Source organism: Panthera leo, chromosome D4 (assembly GCF_018350215.1).
Source record: "Panthera leo isolate Ple1 chromosome D4, P.leo_Ple1_pat1.1, whole genome shotgun sequence".
Classification (NCBI taxonomy): Eukaryota; Metazoa; Chordata; class Mammalia; order Carnivora; family Felidae; genus Panthera; species Panthera leo.
This window is the reverse complement of record NC_056691.1, coordinates 66,542,413-66,558,649: the sequence shown is the minus strand read 5'-3', so window position 1 is coordinate 66,558,649 and position 16,237 is coordinate 66,542,413. Positions and strand designations below refer to the sequence as shown.

The 16,237-nt window shown below is 39.5% G+C and overlaps 1 protein-coding gene across 3 annotated transcripts in view; it reads right to left on the bottom strand.

Annotated features, from left to right (window-relative positions):
* SLC44A1 (solute carrier family 44 member 1) overlaps positions 1–16,237 on the bottom strand; it is a 201,718-nt gene that overhangs the window by 135,685 nt on the left and 49,796 nt on the right. For all 3 annotated transcript variants that reach the window (XM_042912468.1, XM_042912467.1, XM_042912466.1), the window contains exon 2: positions 11,179–11,268. In XM_042912468.1, coding sequence (XP_042768402.1) covers positions 11,179–11,268 — 90 coding nt within the window. The remainder of the gene's footprint in view (positions 1–11,178; positions 11,269–16,237) is intronic.

Below are 16,237 nucleotides of genomic sequence, written 5' to 3'. Positions count from 1 at the left end.
GGAAACTGAGGCCCAGAGAGGTTAAATAAGTTGCCCAAAGCCATAGAAGCTAGTAAAGATGAGAGCATAAAATCAAACCCAGCTTGTTTCATTCTTCAGCGGTTTTTGGTTGTAAAAGAGTTCTGTTAAATTAACAGCAACCGATGAAAGAAAGAAATTCAAAGAACAATAGGTACGTGGGTTTTGAATTATTACCACTTTGGTGCCCACAACAGTTCTGTTTCCTTCCTTCAGTAAAGCTGTAGACAAGCCAAAAAATTACACCATGAAACACTACTCTGCTTTTAATATTGCAGAGTCAAGGAGAGTGAGGCACTGAGTCTGTGTGCCACAAAGGTCACTTCATTTCATGGGAATATGATTCATCAGAGTGCCCAAGGCAAATAAATTGTAGATGCTTCCGAACTGCATCATGCTTGCTAAATCAAGTATGCACGAAGAGCAGTAACAGCCTATATTCCACTGCAGGCTGGTAGGCATTAAGAATAGGAAGTAAGGTGAATCATTACTGATCAACCGAATTGGGAGAAAAGGCTGGGGCTAGAAAATCTTGCAATGTGGTCATTAAAAGGTTGAGTTTTGATTATCTTTACTGAAGTGGTTAATGAAGGTAGAGATTATCACTGTTTAACTTATCATAGCCAAGTCTCACGAGTAGTACTCATAGAAGCAGTCAGCCATACTAGGTCTCAGGGCTACGGTGGTAAGTACTGTGCTCACACACAGTTCCTACAAGAAAAGTAATTCCCCCCTTAATTACTTTCCTAAAAAGGCAAACAAATTCTTTTTTTCTGAATGACCCCTCTATTTTTATCTTGCAGGTAAGGAAAAAGAGTAAGGAGTGTGGCTCTAAATACTAGAAACTGCTTGAAACTACGGTTTACAAGAAAGTCAACTCCAGAAGTGGAGACTATCCCAGATTTGCCACTGCCATGCCTTCTGATCCTTGCCAGGTTACTTTAACTCTCCACACCTCAATTTACTCACCTGTGAAATGGAGATAATGACTGTGTAGCTCATAAGACTGCTGTAAGGATTAAATGAAATAATCCTATAAAGTGCTAAGAATCCTGCTTGGCACATAGTAAGAGCTCAATAAATATTAGCTAGTATTGTTAGAAATGAGAACATGTAAAGGAAAAGACCATGGGCTCCGGGGGCAGATTAAGCTTCACTGAGAACTCCATTTTCTACTTGTGTGACATTGGACAAACTTGCTAAATGCTCTGTGCTTCAGTTTTCCCGTCTATAAATTGAGGCTAAAACCACTTACCACAAAGGCTGCTGTGAGAATGACACGAAATAATGCATGTAAGTGTCCTGTTTCAATAAAAATGTTAGTACCCTTCTGCCTCAAAGCTAACTGCTAGCACTAGGGTCAGGCATAGGCTGGTCAGGACTCACCCATGCACCCTCACCTTGTGGCCCACTCCCTCTCTCCTGACTCTTCCAAGAAAAATGCAAGACAATTAGTTCTATGTCAGGACTTCAAGCCAATATGAAAACATAAGAAAATAAAAAAAATTAATCCCCTGCACACATACACATGTTCAAATCAGCATTCCATCTTAAGCAGATCCCTGAACCTATCATTGGGAAATCCTATACTGAACAAAAACTGGAAGTGGAGGTAAACATTAGGAGGTTGAACGGCTAATTTGCCAATACAGTTCTTTGACAAGAAGAATCACCAAGTAACAGAAAGGGAACCCAGAAAGATCTGGATTTAAACCCTCACTCTACCACGTACTACCTATGCGACTCTGATCCAATTACCTACTTAGAGTATTTCCTCCTCATCCCTAACACAGAGCCCCAACCTCTATTTCACAACCCAGTGATGAGGAGTAAACGAGACAATGCACATCTAATCCCTCGCTGGTCTGGTACACAGCTGGTGACCAAGACATGGTAGCTGGCAGTGGGAAATCTGAATGGTGAAGCCAGACCAAAGAGGTTGACAACGGTAATTGGGGACTAACCAAACACTCCTTCAGTTCTCTTCGTTCAGAACAAAAATGTCTAGGGGGAAAATGAGAAATACTGTAACTCTGTCACTACACAGAAACATTTAGACCACAATTACAATCTTCTTCCACTATAGTGAAAATGGCAAGGCCCTTGCATAATTAAAAGGTTATGTTCTTCTTTCACTTTTTATAGAAATTTTCCTATGTTTGATACGTACTTTGTGTTACAGATTCCTTTCAATGGCTTCTGATTTCCCTTTCTGACTATTTTTAACAGTACTGTGGGACATGTGAGGTTCTTTTTTTTTTTTTTTTTTTTTTTTTTTATCATAAGCCACCTCACATCCCTCTGGGATGTAGGCAGAGTATAAATTATAAATGTTACATATATATGGTAAAATGGGGACACTGACATATTTTCACACTGGCCATTTAAACTTCTTAGTAGTTTCCAAAAGCATTAGAGAAGAGAGGGTGAGAAGCTTCAGGGGAGAAAGGAAGGAGAATAGTAAGCTAAGAAGATAGCAAGAAACCATGACTGTTATCCCAGGGACTTCCCATATGGTACACGTACTCACAATGGGGAATTAGGCCAAATATAATTAAAAATACAATCTCCTTTAAAAAACAAAAAATTCTGAAATCCAAATGCAGGAAGCAATATAGTTTCAGATGAGAAAAAAAATGTGGTGCACGAAATTAAAATAGGATGAGAGAAACTTTACAGAATGCACTCAATAATTTAATGGCTCTAAGCGGGGAGAGGAAGAGGCATTCAAGAGAAGGAAATCATATTAATGAAGCAAATGATAAGGGGGATGAGGAAAGCTTTTATATGCCTATAGAAGAGAGCAATCACTGCAGAGAAAGTAAGCCTATTAGTAAGGAAGAGAACCATGGCTAAAATCTTAAAAGGACTGATTTACTGAATTGCTTTCAGAACAGCTATTTTGAGAGAGAGAGAGAGAGAAGGAGCAGACAAATCTAATCACAAACAGAAGGTGACTCAAATCAGATAAAGGCATACGGCGGTGGTGGATCCCACGCCAGATCTGGCAAACTAGGAAGTGCCTACTGCCTCAGAGGGAGACAGACCATTTCTGAACTGCACTCATTAGTTCAATTTAAGAAGGAGGATTTGCTTAGTTTCATTCACTAGTAGTCAAAAAGGGGGACACATTTTATGTCACAAGCATGTATGAATTTCAAACCTGGAGCCTTACCATGTAACTGAGCAAGGCGAAAGCCTTAGTTTGGGTTTTGGGTGTGGAAAAAAAACGGTCAACAAAAACACATGTGGCGTGTGGCGGGTGGGGATGAAATACAAATCTAGTAAAATGTTTCAAAATAGAAAGATGGGGGAAAAGATTTATGTTTATAGCTCTGAAATGAAAGTATATCCAGGCTCTTTTTTTCCCCTTCAATACTACCTCCTTTAGTTCTATACCTAATCCTCTACCTCTATTCCTAAACTCAGTGAAAGCTTGGAATCAATCTCCTAATCACTAATTTGTCAAACCTTGAAGCAGCATTTGGCTTCTGTTCCTCCTTTTCTGAGAACCCGGAGACAAGGAAGGCTATTAGGACCTAGAAGACAGGACAAGAATGCCTGATGCAGGGGCACCTGGATGGCTCAGTCAGTTAGCATCTGACTCTTAATTTCGGCTCAGGTCACGATCTCACAGTTTGTGGGATTGAGCCCCAAATCGGGCTCTGTGCTGACAGCATGGAGCCTGCTTGGGATCCTCTCTCCCCCTCTCTCTGTGCCTCCCCTGCTCACATGTGCACACACACTCTCTCAAAATAAATACATTTTATAAAAAGAATACCTGATGAATAACTAATATTTATACAAACTAAAAAAATATTTTTTTAATTTTTCCAATCTTCCAGATTTCTGGATTTCTTCACACATTAATAGGATGTATTACTCTAACAAAGAAGAAAGAATCAATAAGCAAGAATGTTTGGAAGTCTAGAAAATATACACCCAATAAGTATTTACTGAGCATTTACAAATGCAAGATGCAATGCAGGGTACAAAAAGGTTAAAATACATAAAGTTTACCCTAAAATAACTGAAATGGGGGCACCTGGGTGGCTCAGTTGGTTAAGCAGCCAACTTTGGCTCAGGTCATGATCTCATGGTTTGTGAGTTCGAGCCCTGCATCAGCTGACTCCAGCTGGGAACCTGGAGCCTGCTTCAGATTCTTTGTCTCCCTCTTTCCCCCTCCCCCACTTGAGCTCTGTCTTTCTCTGTCTCTCAAAAAAATAAACGTTAAAAAAAAAAAAAAAAAGAACTGAAATGTTCTCAAAAGGCTAGACCATCATGCGGTATGAGGAAGCAAAATCAGATAGGCTCAGTTTCATGGGCAGCTTGAGCAATGAAAAAAAGAAAAAACACAAACAGGGAATACTAGACACTGAACCCAGCTCTGATACAAATACTCCCTATGATCTTGAGTAAGTCACTTTAAATTCTGAGCCTCAGTTTCCTGGGTTTAACTAGATTAATCTCTAAAGCACTTTCCTCTTCTCAAAATTTATGATCCTAAGGGAAAGTAGACACAAAGTAAAATTTTTCAGAGTATACTTGCAGGAAGAAGTATAAGCCCATTTGGTCCAGCATAGTGACCAAGAATACAAAAACAAGAGTAGGTTAAAAGCAAATCAATTTAGGGGTACATGGGTGGCTCAGTCAGTTAAGCATCCAACTCCCGATTTCGGCTCAGGTCATGATCTCATGGTCATGATATCAAGCCCTGCATCAGGCTCTGCACTGATTTTCTCTCTCTCTCTCTGTCCCTCCCCTGCTTTTGCTCTCTCTCTCTATAATAAAATAAATAAATAAATAAATAAAAAGAAAATCCTGGGAATGCAAGCTGGTGCAGCCACTCTGGAAACCAGTATGGAGGTTTCTCAAAAAACTCAAAATAGAACTACCCTATGACCCAGCAATTGCACTAGTAGGTATTTATCCAAGGATACAGTTGTGCTGTTTCAAAGGGACACATGCACTCCAATGTTTATAGCAGCACTATCAACAATAGCCAAAGTATGGAAAGAGCCCAAATGTCCCTCAATGGATGAATGGATAAAGAAGATGTGGTATATATATACAATGGAGTATTACTCGGCAATCAAAAATAATGAAATCTTGGGGCGCCTGGGTGGCTCAGTCGGTTAAGCGTCCGACTTCAGCTCAGGTCACGATCTCACAGTCCGTGAGTTCGAGCCCCGCGTCGGGCTCTGGGCCGATGGCTCAGAGCCTGGAGCCTGCTTCCGATTCTGTGTCTCCCTCTCTCTCTGCCCCTCCCCCGTTCATGCTCTGTCTCTCTCTGTCTCAAAAATAAATAAACATTAAAAAAAAATTAAAAAAAAAAAAAAATGAAATCTTGCCATTTGCAACTACATGGATGGAACTGGAAGGTATTATGCTAAGTGAAATTAGTCAGAGAAAGACAAATATCCTATGACTTCACTATATGAGGACTTTGAGAGACAAAACAGATGAACATAAGGGAAGGGAAACAAAAATAATATGAAGGCAGGGAGGGGGACAAAACATAAGAGACTCGTGGATATGGAGAACAGAGGGTTACTGGAGGGAGTATGGGAGGCGGTAATGCGCTAAATGGGTAAGGAGCATTAAGGAATCTACTCCTGAAATCATTGTTGCACTATACGCTACCTAATTTGGATGTAAATTTAAAAAAATAATAAAATTAATAAAAAATAAAAAATTAAATTAAAAACCAAATCCATGTAATCAATGTAAAAATAGTTAAGAAGGTAAAGTTTATGTTATTTATATTTTACCATAATAAAAAAAGGAAAAAAAAAAAAACAAAGGATTTAACATTAAGTAGGTACATATTTGGATCAGGTAACCTTAAGGTAATTTTCTTCCTCTTCTTGGCAAAGCACAGACCATCACACAGATGACTAAATACTGCAGTGAGTCTCTGAGTCTTTCACTAGGTGCTGCATGCTCAACAATAGTTAATGAGGTAGAAACACTATGCTCTGGGAACTAGACTAATGCTATAAAATTAAAAAAAGGTCCTTGAAAGCAGTCTGAAGGGACAACGTAGACAATGATGTCTCCTACGCCTAGCTCTAGTCCAGGCCATTCTCCAAAGCTCCAACTCTGCATTTCCCAGTGCTTATCCTTACCCATGCCCTACTTCTGTCGAATTCATCTTCTCATTCCACACTTCCCCAAACCACTCACCTCTCCCGCACATACCCTGTCTGCATTTGTCATTTCATTCTTTACTGGACTGCACATGTAAGATACGGAGTGAGGGTACTGCTCAGTCTCCCCCCTCCACACTTCTGGCCATCACTATTGCTTCCTAACTGTGCCGGAGGAAGTAAGAAAGCTAAACTGTTTGCTCAGAATCTGAAATACTGATGAGACAACATTTTACTGGCCGGCAAGGTTACCGCATCCATGTTCTAAATAACTATCTGTTGTTCCCAATTCCGGGCAACAAAGGAGGGACTATCTCTTGAGGCCTCACCTTTTCTACCTCTTCTCTTCCGGGTTCAATGCTGCCACTGGGTTATCTAGACAAGTTATTGAACTTATCTCTGTGCCTCTGGTCTCTATCTGTAAAATGAGAATGTAGTTGTGAAATTTCAATGTTTCTGTGTCACATACAGAACAGCCCCTCGTCCACAGTAAGAAGCAATAAGTAAGAGGGCTAAATTGTAAGGTCTCTCTACCTTCCACTGTCCATGGTAAGCACTCCTACTAGGGCCATCCAGTCGCCTCTCTTTCCTGATTTCTGTGGTAAGCTGATCTGGGCAGATAGGGTCCCGATGGATCTCTTCCCTCTTCTCATACATACCTCTCTCTCCCTGAGAGAGAATGAACTTGCACTATCCAAGATGGGAAGGACCTTCAGCCCACATGGCACAAGCTTCATTCTACAAGTCATTTTCACCAAGGATTTCTTTATTGGATATAATCAGGTGACTGTCTGGTGACTAATAAATTAGTATTGGGGTGCCCGGGTGGCTCAGTTGGTTGAGCATCCGACTTCAGCTCAGGTCATAATCTCACGGTTTGTGGGGTTGAGCCCTGCATTGGGCTCTGTGCTGACAGCTCAGAGCTTGGAGTCTGCTTCGGATTCTGTGTCTCCCTTTCTTTCTGCCCCTCCCCTGCTCACATGCTGTGTCTCTCTCTCAAAAATAAATAAAAACATTAAAAAATTTAAAAAAATAATAAAGTAATATTTGTTTATCCATCTTATTTTTGTTCCTTCATGTGTACAGAAACTGTGGTTTGGAACTTACAAGCTGGAGTCAGATTTGAGCTGAAAAGCCCTAACCTGAACCCCTAACACAAGAACCTCTTAGTCATCCTTACTCTGCCTCTGTCTTGCCTGCAACAGTGATGCTCTCTCTTCCTCTCCTTTATTACTACCTTATTTCCAGTTTTCCACATGTTATCTGAACTATTCCATCAGCCTTCAAAGTGGTCCCCCTTTACAATGGCTTTACAGACCGTCTTTAACATTGGCTACCAGGGCTATCTTCCTAAACCCGGTCACATCATTTCTTGCTCAAAACTCTTCAGCAGTTTATTGGTGCCTAAAACAGTGGTCTCTCAATCCTGGCTGAACATTGAACACAGAGATTAAATCACAATCAGAGGTGGGACCCAGGAACGAGTATTTTTTTTATTGTCTAATATGAGAACAACTTGATTACTACCTTAAGGGAAAATAGAAATTTAGAAGCACAATGCTACATGCAATTTTTTAGAACGGAGTTAAATGTATGTCCAATAATTTCAAAATACTGATGAAAGTTCAAATGGGGAAGATGATAGCTCTCAAGAAGGCTGGTAGAAATTTGCTTTGGAAAATAACCTAAGTTCTTGGGGCACCTGGGTGGCTCAGTTGGTTAAGCATCTGACTCTTGATTTCAGCTCAGGTCGTGATCCACGGTCTTGGGATTGAGCCCTGTATCAGGCTACATGCTGGGCATGGAACCTGCTTAAGATTCTCATTCTCTCTCTCTCTCTCTCTCTCTCTCTCTCTCTCTCTCTCTCTCTCCCCACCTCGGCCTCTCTCCCACACTTTCATGTGCACTTCCCCCACCCCCCCCCACCTAAAATAAAATTAAAGAAAAGAAAAATACCCTAAGTTCTAGACAAGGCAAGTAAGCATGGAAAAATCTTGAATGTAAGAGAGGAAATAAAAGAGAAGTACAAATATTTATGAAGAGGTGAACATGTGTAAATAAGATTTAATGGTGAAGATGAATGAAATAAGACAAGATCTTAACATATTTCAAAGCACAGACATCAAGGAATGAGCAAAGAACTACAAGTAAGGGACAGTGAATAAAGATATGACTTGAAAATTAGGTTACAAGTTGACAGAAAGGCCACTAGATCAAAAGAGTATAGGCAGAAACTTCTGGTTCCTATTCTATCTTTGCTGTGTATTGCCATTATTATATTCTTAGACAAGCAAATATTTAACCTTGTTACACCTTGTTCATAAGCTAGGAATAAAACCTATTTCATAAGATAACTGGGAACATTTAACAAGATAAATACATACAAAAGCATCAAGCATAGGGCAATGCTTAATAAATCAATAAATGTTTGATGAATGTTTCTCTGAGAAGTACTATAGGATGAAATCCTAAAAGAAAAAAACAAACCTTTTCAAAACCATACAAAATGAATACACGGAAGACAAAGAAACATTGGTCTACTATTGTGTTGTGCCAGTATGGTGGGCAACAGAACTTGAAAATTTCTCCAGTTTCCACATGGCAAAATTTGAGGTTAGCTCAACTCCATGGAGGTAATCCATTAAAAAAATCCTTCCAAGACACATAACACTATGCCTGCATTTAAAAGTACACACAGTGGGTTGGGAGTTGGGGGGGGGGGAGGGCGCCTGGGTGGCTCAGCCGGTTAGGCGTCCGACTTCTGCTCAGGTCATGATCCCGTGGTTTGTGATATGAGTTCAAGCCCCGCATCAGGCTCTGTGCTGACCGCTCAGAGCCTGAAGCCTGCTTTGGATTCTGTGTCTCCCTCTCTGTCTGCCCCTCCCCAGCTCATACTCTCTGTCTCTTTCTGAAAAAATAAACATTAAAAAAAATTTTTTTTAATAAAAGAAAAATAAAAAGAACACACAGTGGGTCTTAATTATCACTGCACTGAAATCAACATTAATTACCATTGCATTAAAACATGTCAGTAAACAAATACTCCTTACTCTCAGGTCACTCCCAAGTCAGCCTATCAACATTCATGATGCTTTCCGGAGCTGTTTTAGAGTAGAAAATCAAAAGCACCTGGAGTGGCAGGTACATGTGTTTATAAATCTAATTTCGAAAGGTCAGCTGCTGTTTGTCTCAGGGATGATTCAGGGTATGGGGAGAGGTGGTGGACTAATTCTGTTAACAAAAAAATTTTTCCCACACTCTGTATGCACACTGCATTTCAGGTGCCACTCCATTAAACTAAGTAGACTCTTGAACAACATCTTAGAAGTCCTAAGTGAGGAAATGGGTATTTTGATGTTTTCTAAGTATCTCAGGTTTCTTGAAACTAAGCTATTATCTTTAAAACTAACACTCCTTATTTTACTCAATTTATTATATCTCTTTAAAAAGTCTACTGCTTTCTTATCCTTTCTTCAAGTTCAGAACTGGCACCTGCTAATTATGCCTATTAGGCTTAGGGTAGTTCTGTGATTTTCTTTTTTTTTTTTTTTTTTTAATTTATTTCATTTTATTTTTGAGAGAGACAGAGTGTGAGCTGGGGAGTGGCAGAGAGAGAGGCAGACAGAATCTGAAGCAGGCTTCAGGCTCTGAGCTGTCAGTGCAGAGCCCGACATGGGGCTTGAACTCATAGACTGTGAGATCATGACCTGAGCTGAAACCAGATGCCCAACCAACTGAGCCACCCAGGCACCCCAAGTTCTGTGATTTTCAAGTGGCATTTGCAGGGTGTACCGTTGCAGAGGACACAGAATAAGATTTTCCTAAAGAAGCTCTATAAAAGATATGGGGAAATGGGGGTTAAAAACACTCACGTATTTGTGAAAAAAGGCTGCCAGAGGTAGTGTATTTGTGTTTTGGTTTGTAAAGACCACGAAAAAGAAAGCGATACCGTCTGCACAGTCCCCTTGAGGAAGAGGAAACAAGGTGGCAGAAAAGAGCACTGCCCTGGAAATTATGAGACCGGGATTCTGTTCTCAGCCCTGCTAATAACTAACAACGTGCCTTGGGATGGTCATTGCCATCTCTGGGTTTGAGCTTCTCACTCTGCAGAATGAGGGTGATGAGCCAGATGAGGATTTCCAAGTCCATTCTAACTGTAGCTCTACACATCAGCTAGCTTTAAAACCGCTGTTTCCAACCTTCTTTTCCAGCCCAGCACACTGGCAGGGACTCTCAAGTCCCTGAAGGCTGTGTCAGAAACCCCTGCAGGGCCGGATGGGTATGCAGTTTGAATCAGCACACCCCCGACACTCTGTACCAGGGACTCTGCTCCTCCATCGTCTATACCCAATGGAAAATCACCAAGTCCCCCGACCTCCAACTGAGAGACGCCACTCAGTACAGCACACACAGCAGGCAGCAGGGGCCTAGTATGGGCAGAAGCAGTGAGCAAGCAGCTTCACCTCTTCAGGAAGAACTAAAAGATGTCAGAATTGGAAACACTGCCGATACCCCCGGCACAACTTCTAATGTTATACAAAGGAACACACCAAGTCCCTGAAAGGAAAACTGGTACAAAAATAGCCATCAGGTTTGTGTGATTGGGTTGGATAAATACTCAAGACTCCATGGCCAGTGCCCTGGTCAACATGCCATTAAGATCACAATTCACAGAAATTTACGTGGAATGATCTGGCTTCCTTAAATGATCTAGTAAAAGAGACAAAGTTCCAATCCCCTTAATGTTATCTCATGTAAGCTTAAAAAAAGAAAAAAAAAAATCAAGGGGTATCAAATACCAATGAATTGTATGGGACAAAAATAACCAGCTTCAATGATATCCTAGGACCTCCTGTTATAAGCAATTCAGGAGGGATTAAATATAAATAAATAAATAAATGAATGAATGAATAAATAAATAAATAACAAGCTCCCCCTTTAAACCAATTCCCCATCATTCCCTTGGATCATGAGTTCACCAGGTTCTGATCGTCTAGGAGAGTGTCCTTACCATTCCAATGCAGAAGAGAATAAAAAGCAGCAGCCAGGGTATGTCTGTACAGCTACGGTCCTCCAGTGGTTTCCATTCTCGTTTAGAGCTCTAATTGAAAATACAAAATAAGAGAGTGGCGAATGTTAAACGTAGTTAAAATGAGGAAGGCACAAAAATACCACTTATACCTAGACTCCTTCTTGCCTGACAAGTTTCTACTGAACCTATTAAGATACAACTCAAGTACAGGTCACCTTTCTGGGAAGTTTTCCCTAACACCCCACTTTTCTTCCTGGTTAGGCAGAGTACTGACTCCAATGCTTTTTTTGTACCTCTATTAGAGTAGTTAGCATTCTGGGTTGGAATTGTTAAGCTGTATCCCCAGAAGAACATGAGCTTCACAAGGGAAAAGACCTCTTCTCATTTCCCAGCATCTAACATGACACCTGAGGGTTCAAGACATGTACTCAATACGGCCTTTTTTAACGAATAAATGAACAAACAAATTCTTCCAACTTTAATCTTAGTGGTCGCTTTCTCTTTGTGTGTCCAGATGCTAAACTTAAAAATTTAGAGGGGCGCCTGGGTGGCTCAGTCAGTTAAGCGTCTGACTTCGGCGCGGGTCATGATCTCACAGTTCGTGAGTTCAAGCCCCACGTCGGGCTCTGTGCTAACGGCTCAGAGCCTGGAGCCTGCTTCGGATTCTGGGTCTCCTTCTCTCTCTGCCATTCCCCAGCTTGCACTGTCTGTCTGTCTGTCTCTCTCAGAAATAAACATTAAAAAAATTTTTTTTAATCTAGAATGTGCTTTACATATTATGTTCTTTTCTAGGAAGAAAGCCCATTAAAGTGAATTCCTATTCAAGGGTAATTTCTTTTAGATCTAATAAAATTCAGGAGAGAAAAACTAAATTAAAACATTTTTAGAGACAGATCGGGGTAACTCCTAAGCCACCATCCACGGATTTTCAGTCTGTTTCTAGAAAGTAGAAAGAGTTTCTCGACCAGAGATTCCCTAACTGAAGAACTAGAAGCATTCTAAAAGTAAATGTGCGAAGTATTGAATGGAATCCTGATTGCATTTTTTTTTCTTATAGCAAATACTCTCAGGCTCTCAAGTCAGCTTACAAATTCCTTTTAACCAGAATGTAATAGAAAAAACACCCCTAAGTTTTCTAATGAACAAAAAACCCAGGGTCTCCCACCCTATGCTGGAAACAATAGGCAGAGAAGGGAGAGAAGGCAGCCTTGGGAAACCTATGGGAAAAGTTCTTGCGAGAAGGTTGGGGCCTCCAATGACTTCCATGACAAGATCCAGGAAGCCATCTGGGAAGGCTTATCTTCAGGAAAGGGCATACCAACAGAAGGCGGCTGGAGATAATAAGGAGGCCTCTAGTATAATTAGTATTTAGAGTACAAGAGTCGGGAACTGGTTCTCAGGTTTGCTTATTGGCTTTTCCTCCCTTTAAAGAAGAAAACAACAGTTTTTAGCTATGTACCTTTTAATAACTTGATGAAAGCTACACATTCTTTTCTTGGGAGGTATGTATCTATTTGCATAGTTTTCATAAAACTTTAGGGAATTCAGGCCCCAAGTTAGGAAACTCAACTTTAAAATACCTGCTTATTAATGTTGAAAGCAGAGAGTCTGAGCTACAACCCTTCTTCCCTACCCCTCACATGCTAACCAGACAGATGCCTTTTCCTTGTTTAGTGCCTTACACTGTTCAATTGTTCAACAACAACAACAACAAAAAACTCCACCCCCCTTAATAGCTTGGTCCCAGACACACACACAAGAAAACAAAAGAGCAGTAGTGACTCACAGGGGAAAACCTTACCCTAAGACTCTAACTAGAATTAAAAACCAAGAGTGAGTAGGCAGTTTTTTCCAAAGGAATGTAACACTATGGAAAATGGATCAAGGACTCTGTTCTCTCGCCGGTTCTGTCATTAGTTAGCTACGTGACTTTGGAAAAATTGCTTCACCTCTCTGGGTGGCAGGAAGGAGTTAGACTGCATCTCTTAGGTTCCTTCCAACTGTAAAAATCTATGATCAGCAGGACAATTTTGTGAAAATTTTTATGACAAAAAAAAATAAAAAGAAAAGCTGCAAAAATAATTTGACATTATTCCTTGTACTTCTCAAGCAAGAATGCCAGTATTGTGGTCTATGTTTGGAACACAGCTACTCACAGTACGAATAAAGAATGTTTCTTTGTATTAAATAATTTCAATCTTGAATAATTCCCATTAGAGTAAAATGACTTACAAACACAGAATTTGGATACCTCTTTGAAATTCATATTTACCCTAAGGTAATTTCCAGAGCAAGAGCTACTTTAAGACGCTATATTTGTTTATCTTAAACAGTCTAAAAAAAAAAAATAAAAAAAGTCTATAAGGGGGGGGCAGGGAGGAGCCTTGGATTGATTGAGCAGTTTCTTTATCCACAACTATTTTCTTAGCAATGTTAACTTAGACCAACATTCAGTTTTTAATGCTTAAATTTTCACCTACAACATAAAGAAAGTGGGATTTCACTCTTGACCAGAAACACACAGAGATTCGACATCCCAACAATTTAATTCTACTTACTGTGGGCCACTTGCGACCAAATACGTAAAAAACCTTTCACTGGGGAGGAGGAGCGGAGAGAGGAGGGAGTTACATGTAAAAGATAGTGACAAGGTATAAAGCAGAACAGAAGAACATCAAGGAGAGGGTGGTCACTCTTACTCAGATAAAGAAAGGTGTCTCAGAGGAACGATGGCTTGGGGGTATTCTGAGGACTAAACATGAGTATCTATCACACAGTAAGCACTAATTCTTAGTTATTCTTATTCATCCACACTTTTTAGTTAACCCTCTCCCTATTAAGATATCCTTTTACCAGATGGACCTTTCCAAATAAAAGAAATAAAAAGAATATTAAAACTGCCTTTCCCCTTCTATTTACTACAACTTGACTTAATGGTGGCATGTTTGCATTTTAGCTACTATTCTTAATGTTATCAGTCACTGATCACTATTAACTAGGTACTATTCCCAAAGCTTTACATACTTTATGTCTTCTTTACATACATTACGTCTTCAAAACAGCTCTCTGATGCAGGTTATCATCCTTATTTCACAGATTAAAAAACAAAAACAACAACAACAAAAAACAACCCAAACTCAAAAGTTAAATAATCAGCCCAAGATTTTATAGTTGTGCAACCAGACTCTGAATCCAACTCTGTGACCACAAAGCCAAATCCAATGAGAATATCGTTCATTTGCACCAGTCAGTAAGGAACAAAACTCCACTAGTTTTTCCTCACAACGCAAAACTGGGGAGCCAACCCAATTATTTAAAATCCTATAGGCACCGAGAAAGAGAGTAAGATGTTTTATGAGCCATGACATTTCTCAAGCGAGTCAAGAAACCCAACAGTTGAAAAATTTTAATGATTCTTTAACAGATTTAACCAAGTGGCAACTGGATTTAATGCTGTTTCTTCCAATTAAAATCCACATAGACCTGGCAGAAGTAAAATGTTTTACAAAAGCATGTTTTAAATGTGATTTTTATCCCCTTCTCAAATTCTATATGAGATTAATACAGGCTGTCAGTAAATGTTAGGTCCCTTCCCCTTCACACAATCTTACAATTTAGGAACTAAATAGGGTCAATGTAATCATACTGTGCAAACCTTAAATGACAATGATTGAGACTGAGGGAAGGGAGATGTAGGGACTAGCCCAAGGGATCATATTTGATCCTCAAAACAAGTCTGTTAGTCATTATTATATGTTCCTGATTTTTCTACTTTGTAAAAGAGAAAACCAAGGTTCAGAGAAAATAAGTGGAAAATCTATATCTGAAACCTGAGACCTCAAACTCAAGCAGAGAGATGGACACTGTAAGACTTAAGGAAATGCTAAAAATAAAAAAAAACATGGTAACAAGATGAAGAATGCTTTTGTCAGGCTCATCAATAGACTAAACACAGCCCAGGAAAGAATCAATAAACTCAAGGATAGGTCAATAGAAATTACTGAAAATGAAACACAAAGAAAAAAAGAGCGAAAAATCAAAAGCCCACAAAAGAGCATCCAAGAACTACAGGGCAATATCAAAAGGTCTAACATATGTGTAATTGGAACCCCAGAAGGAGAAGATTGAATGGGGCAGAGAAAATGTTAGAAGAAATAATGACTGAGAATCTTACAAAAATTATAACAAAAGAAATTTATAAGAAAGTACAGCTATATTTACTAAATTTATAACAAAAAAAAAAATCAAAGCACAGATCCAAGAGGTTCAGAAAATCCCAAACAGGATAAATCCAATATACATACGCATGTGTGCATACACACACATACACACCCTATACATATCATATTCAAACTGTTGAAAGCCAAAAATAAAGAGATCATCTTGATGGCAGCAGGATGTGGGCACATTACATACAGAGAAACAAAGATTCAGCAACCTTCTTGTCAGAAACTATGCAAAACAAAACAAAAAGCATGCAATGACATCTTTAAATTATTGAAACAATTTTTTAAAAAGTCAACACTTATTAGGGGACCCTGGGTGGCTCCATGGGTCTGACTCTTGATTTCAGCTCCAGTCATGGTCCCAGAATCATGGGATTGAGCCCCACTTAGGATTCCCTCTCTCTCTCTCTCTCCCACTGCTCCTATCCCCCATTCATACTCGCTCTCTAAAAAAAAAGAAAATTATTTCTGAGAAAAATGGTTCTCAAAAAATAGACTTTTTCAAACAAACTCTAAGAATTTATTAGCAGCAAACCTGAACTACAAAAACTGTTCAGGCTATGGCTGGCTCAGTCAGTAGAGCATGCGACTCTTAACCTCAAGGTTGTGAGTTCAGGCCTCACATTTGGCATTGAGCCTTCTGTTAAAAAAAAAAAAAAAATCTTCAGGCTGAAAGAATAAAATACCAGACAAATCTGAATGTATAAAAAGAAAGATTTCCAAAAATAGGAAAAATGAAGCTTTGAAATTTTCCATAAAGTTTTTAAAATAAGGGTATATGTGAATGTGGAGGTTCCTCAAAAAATTTAAAA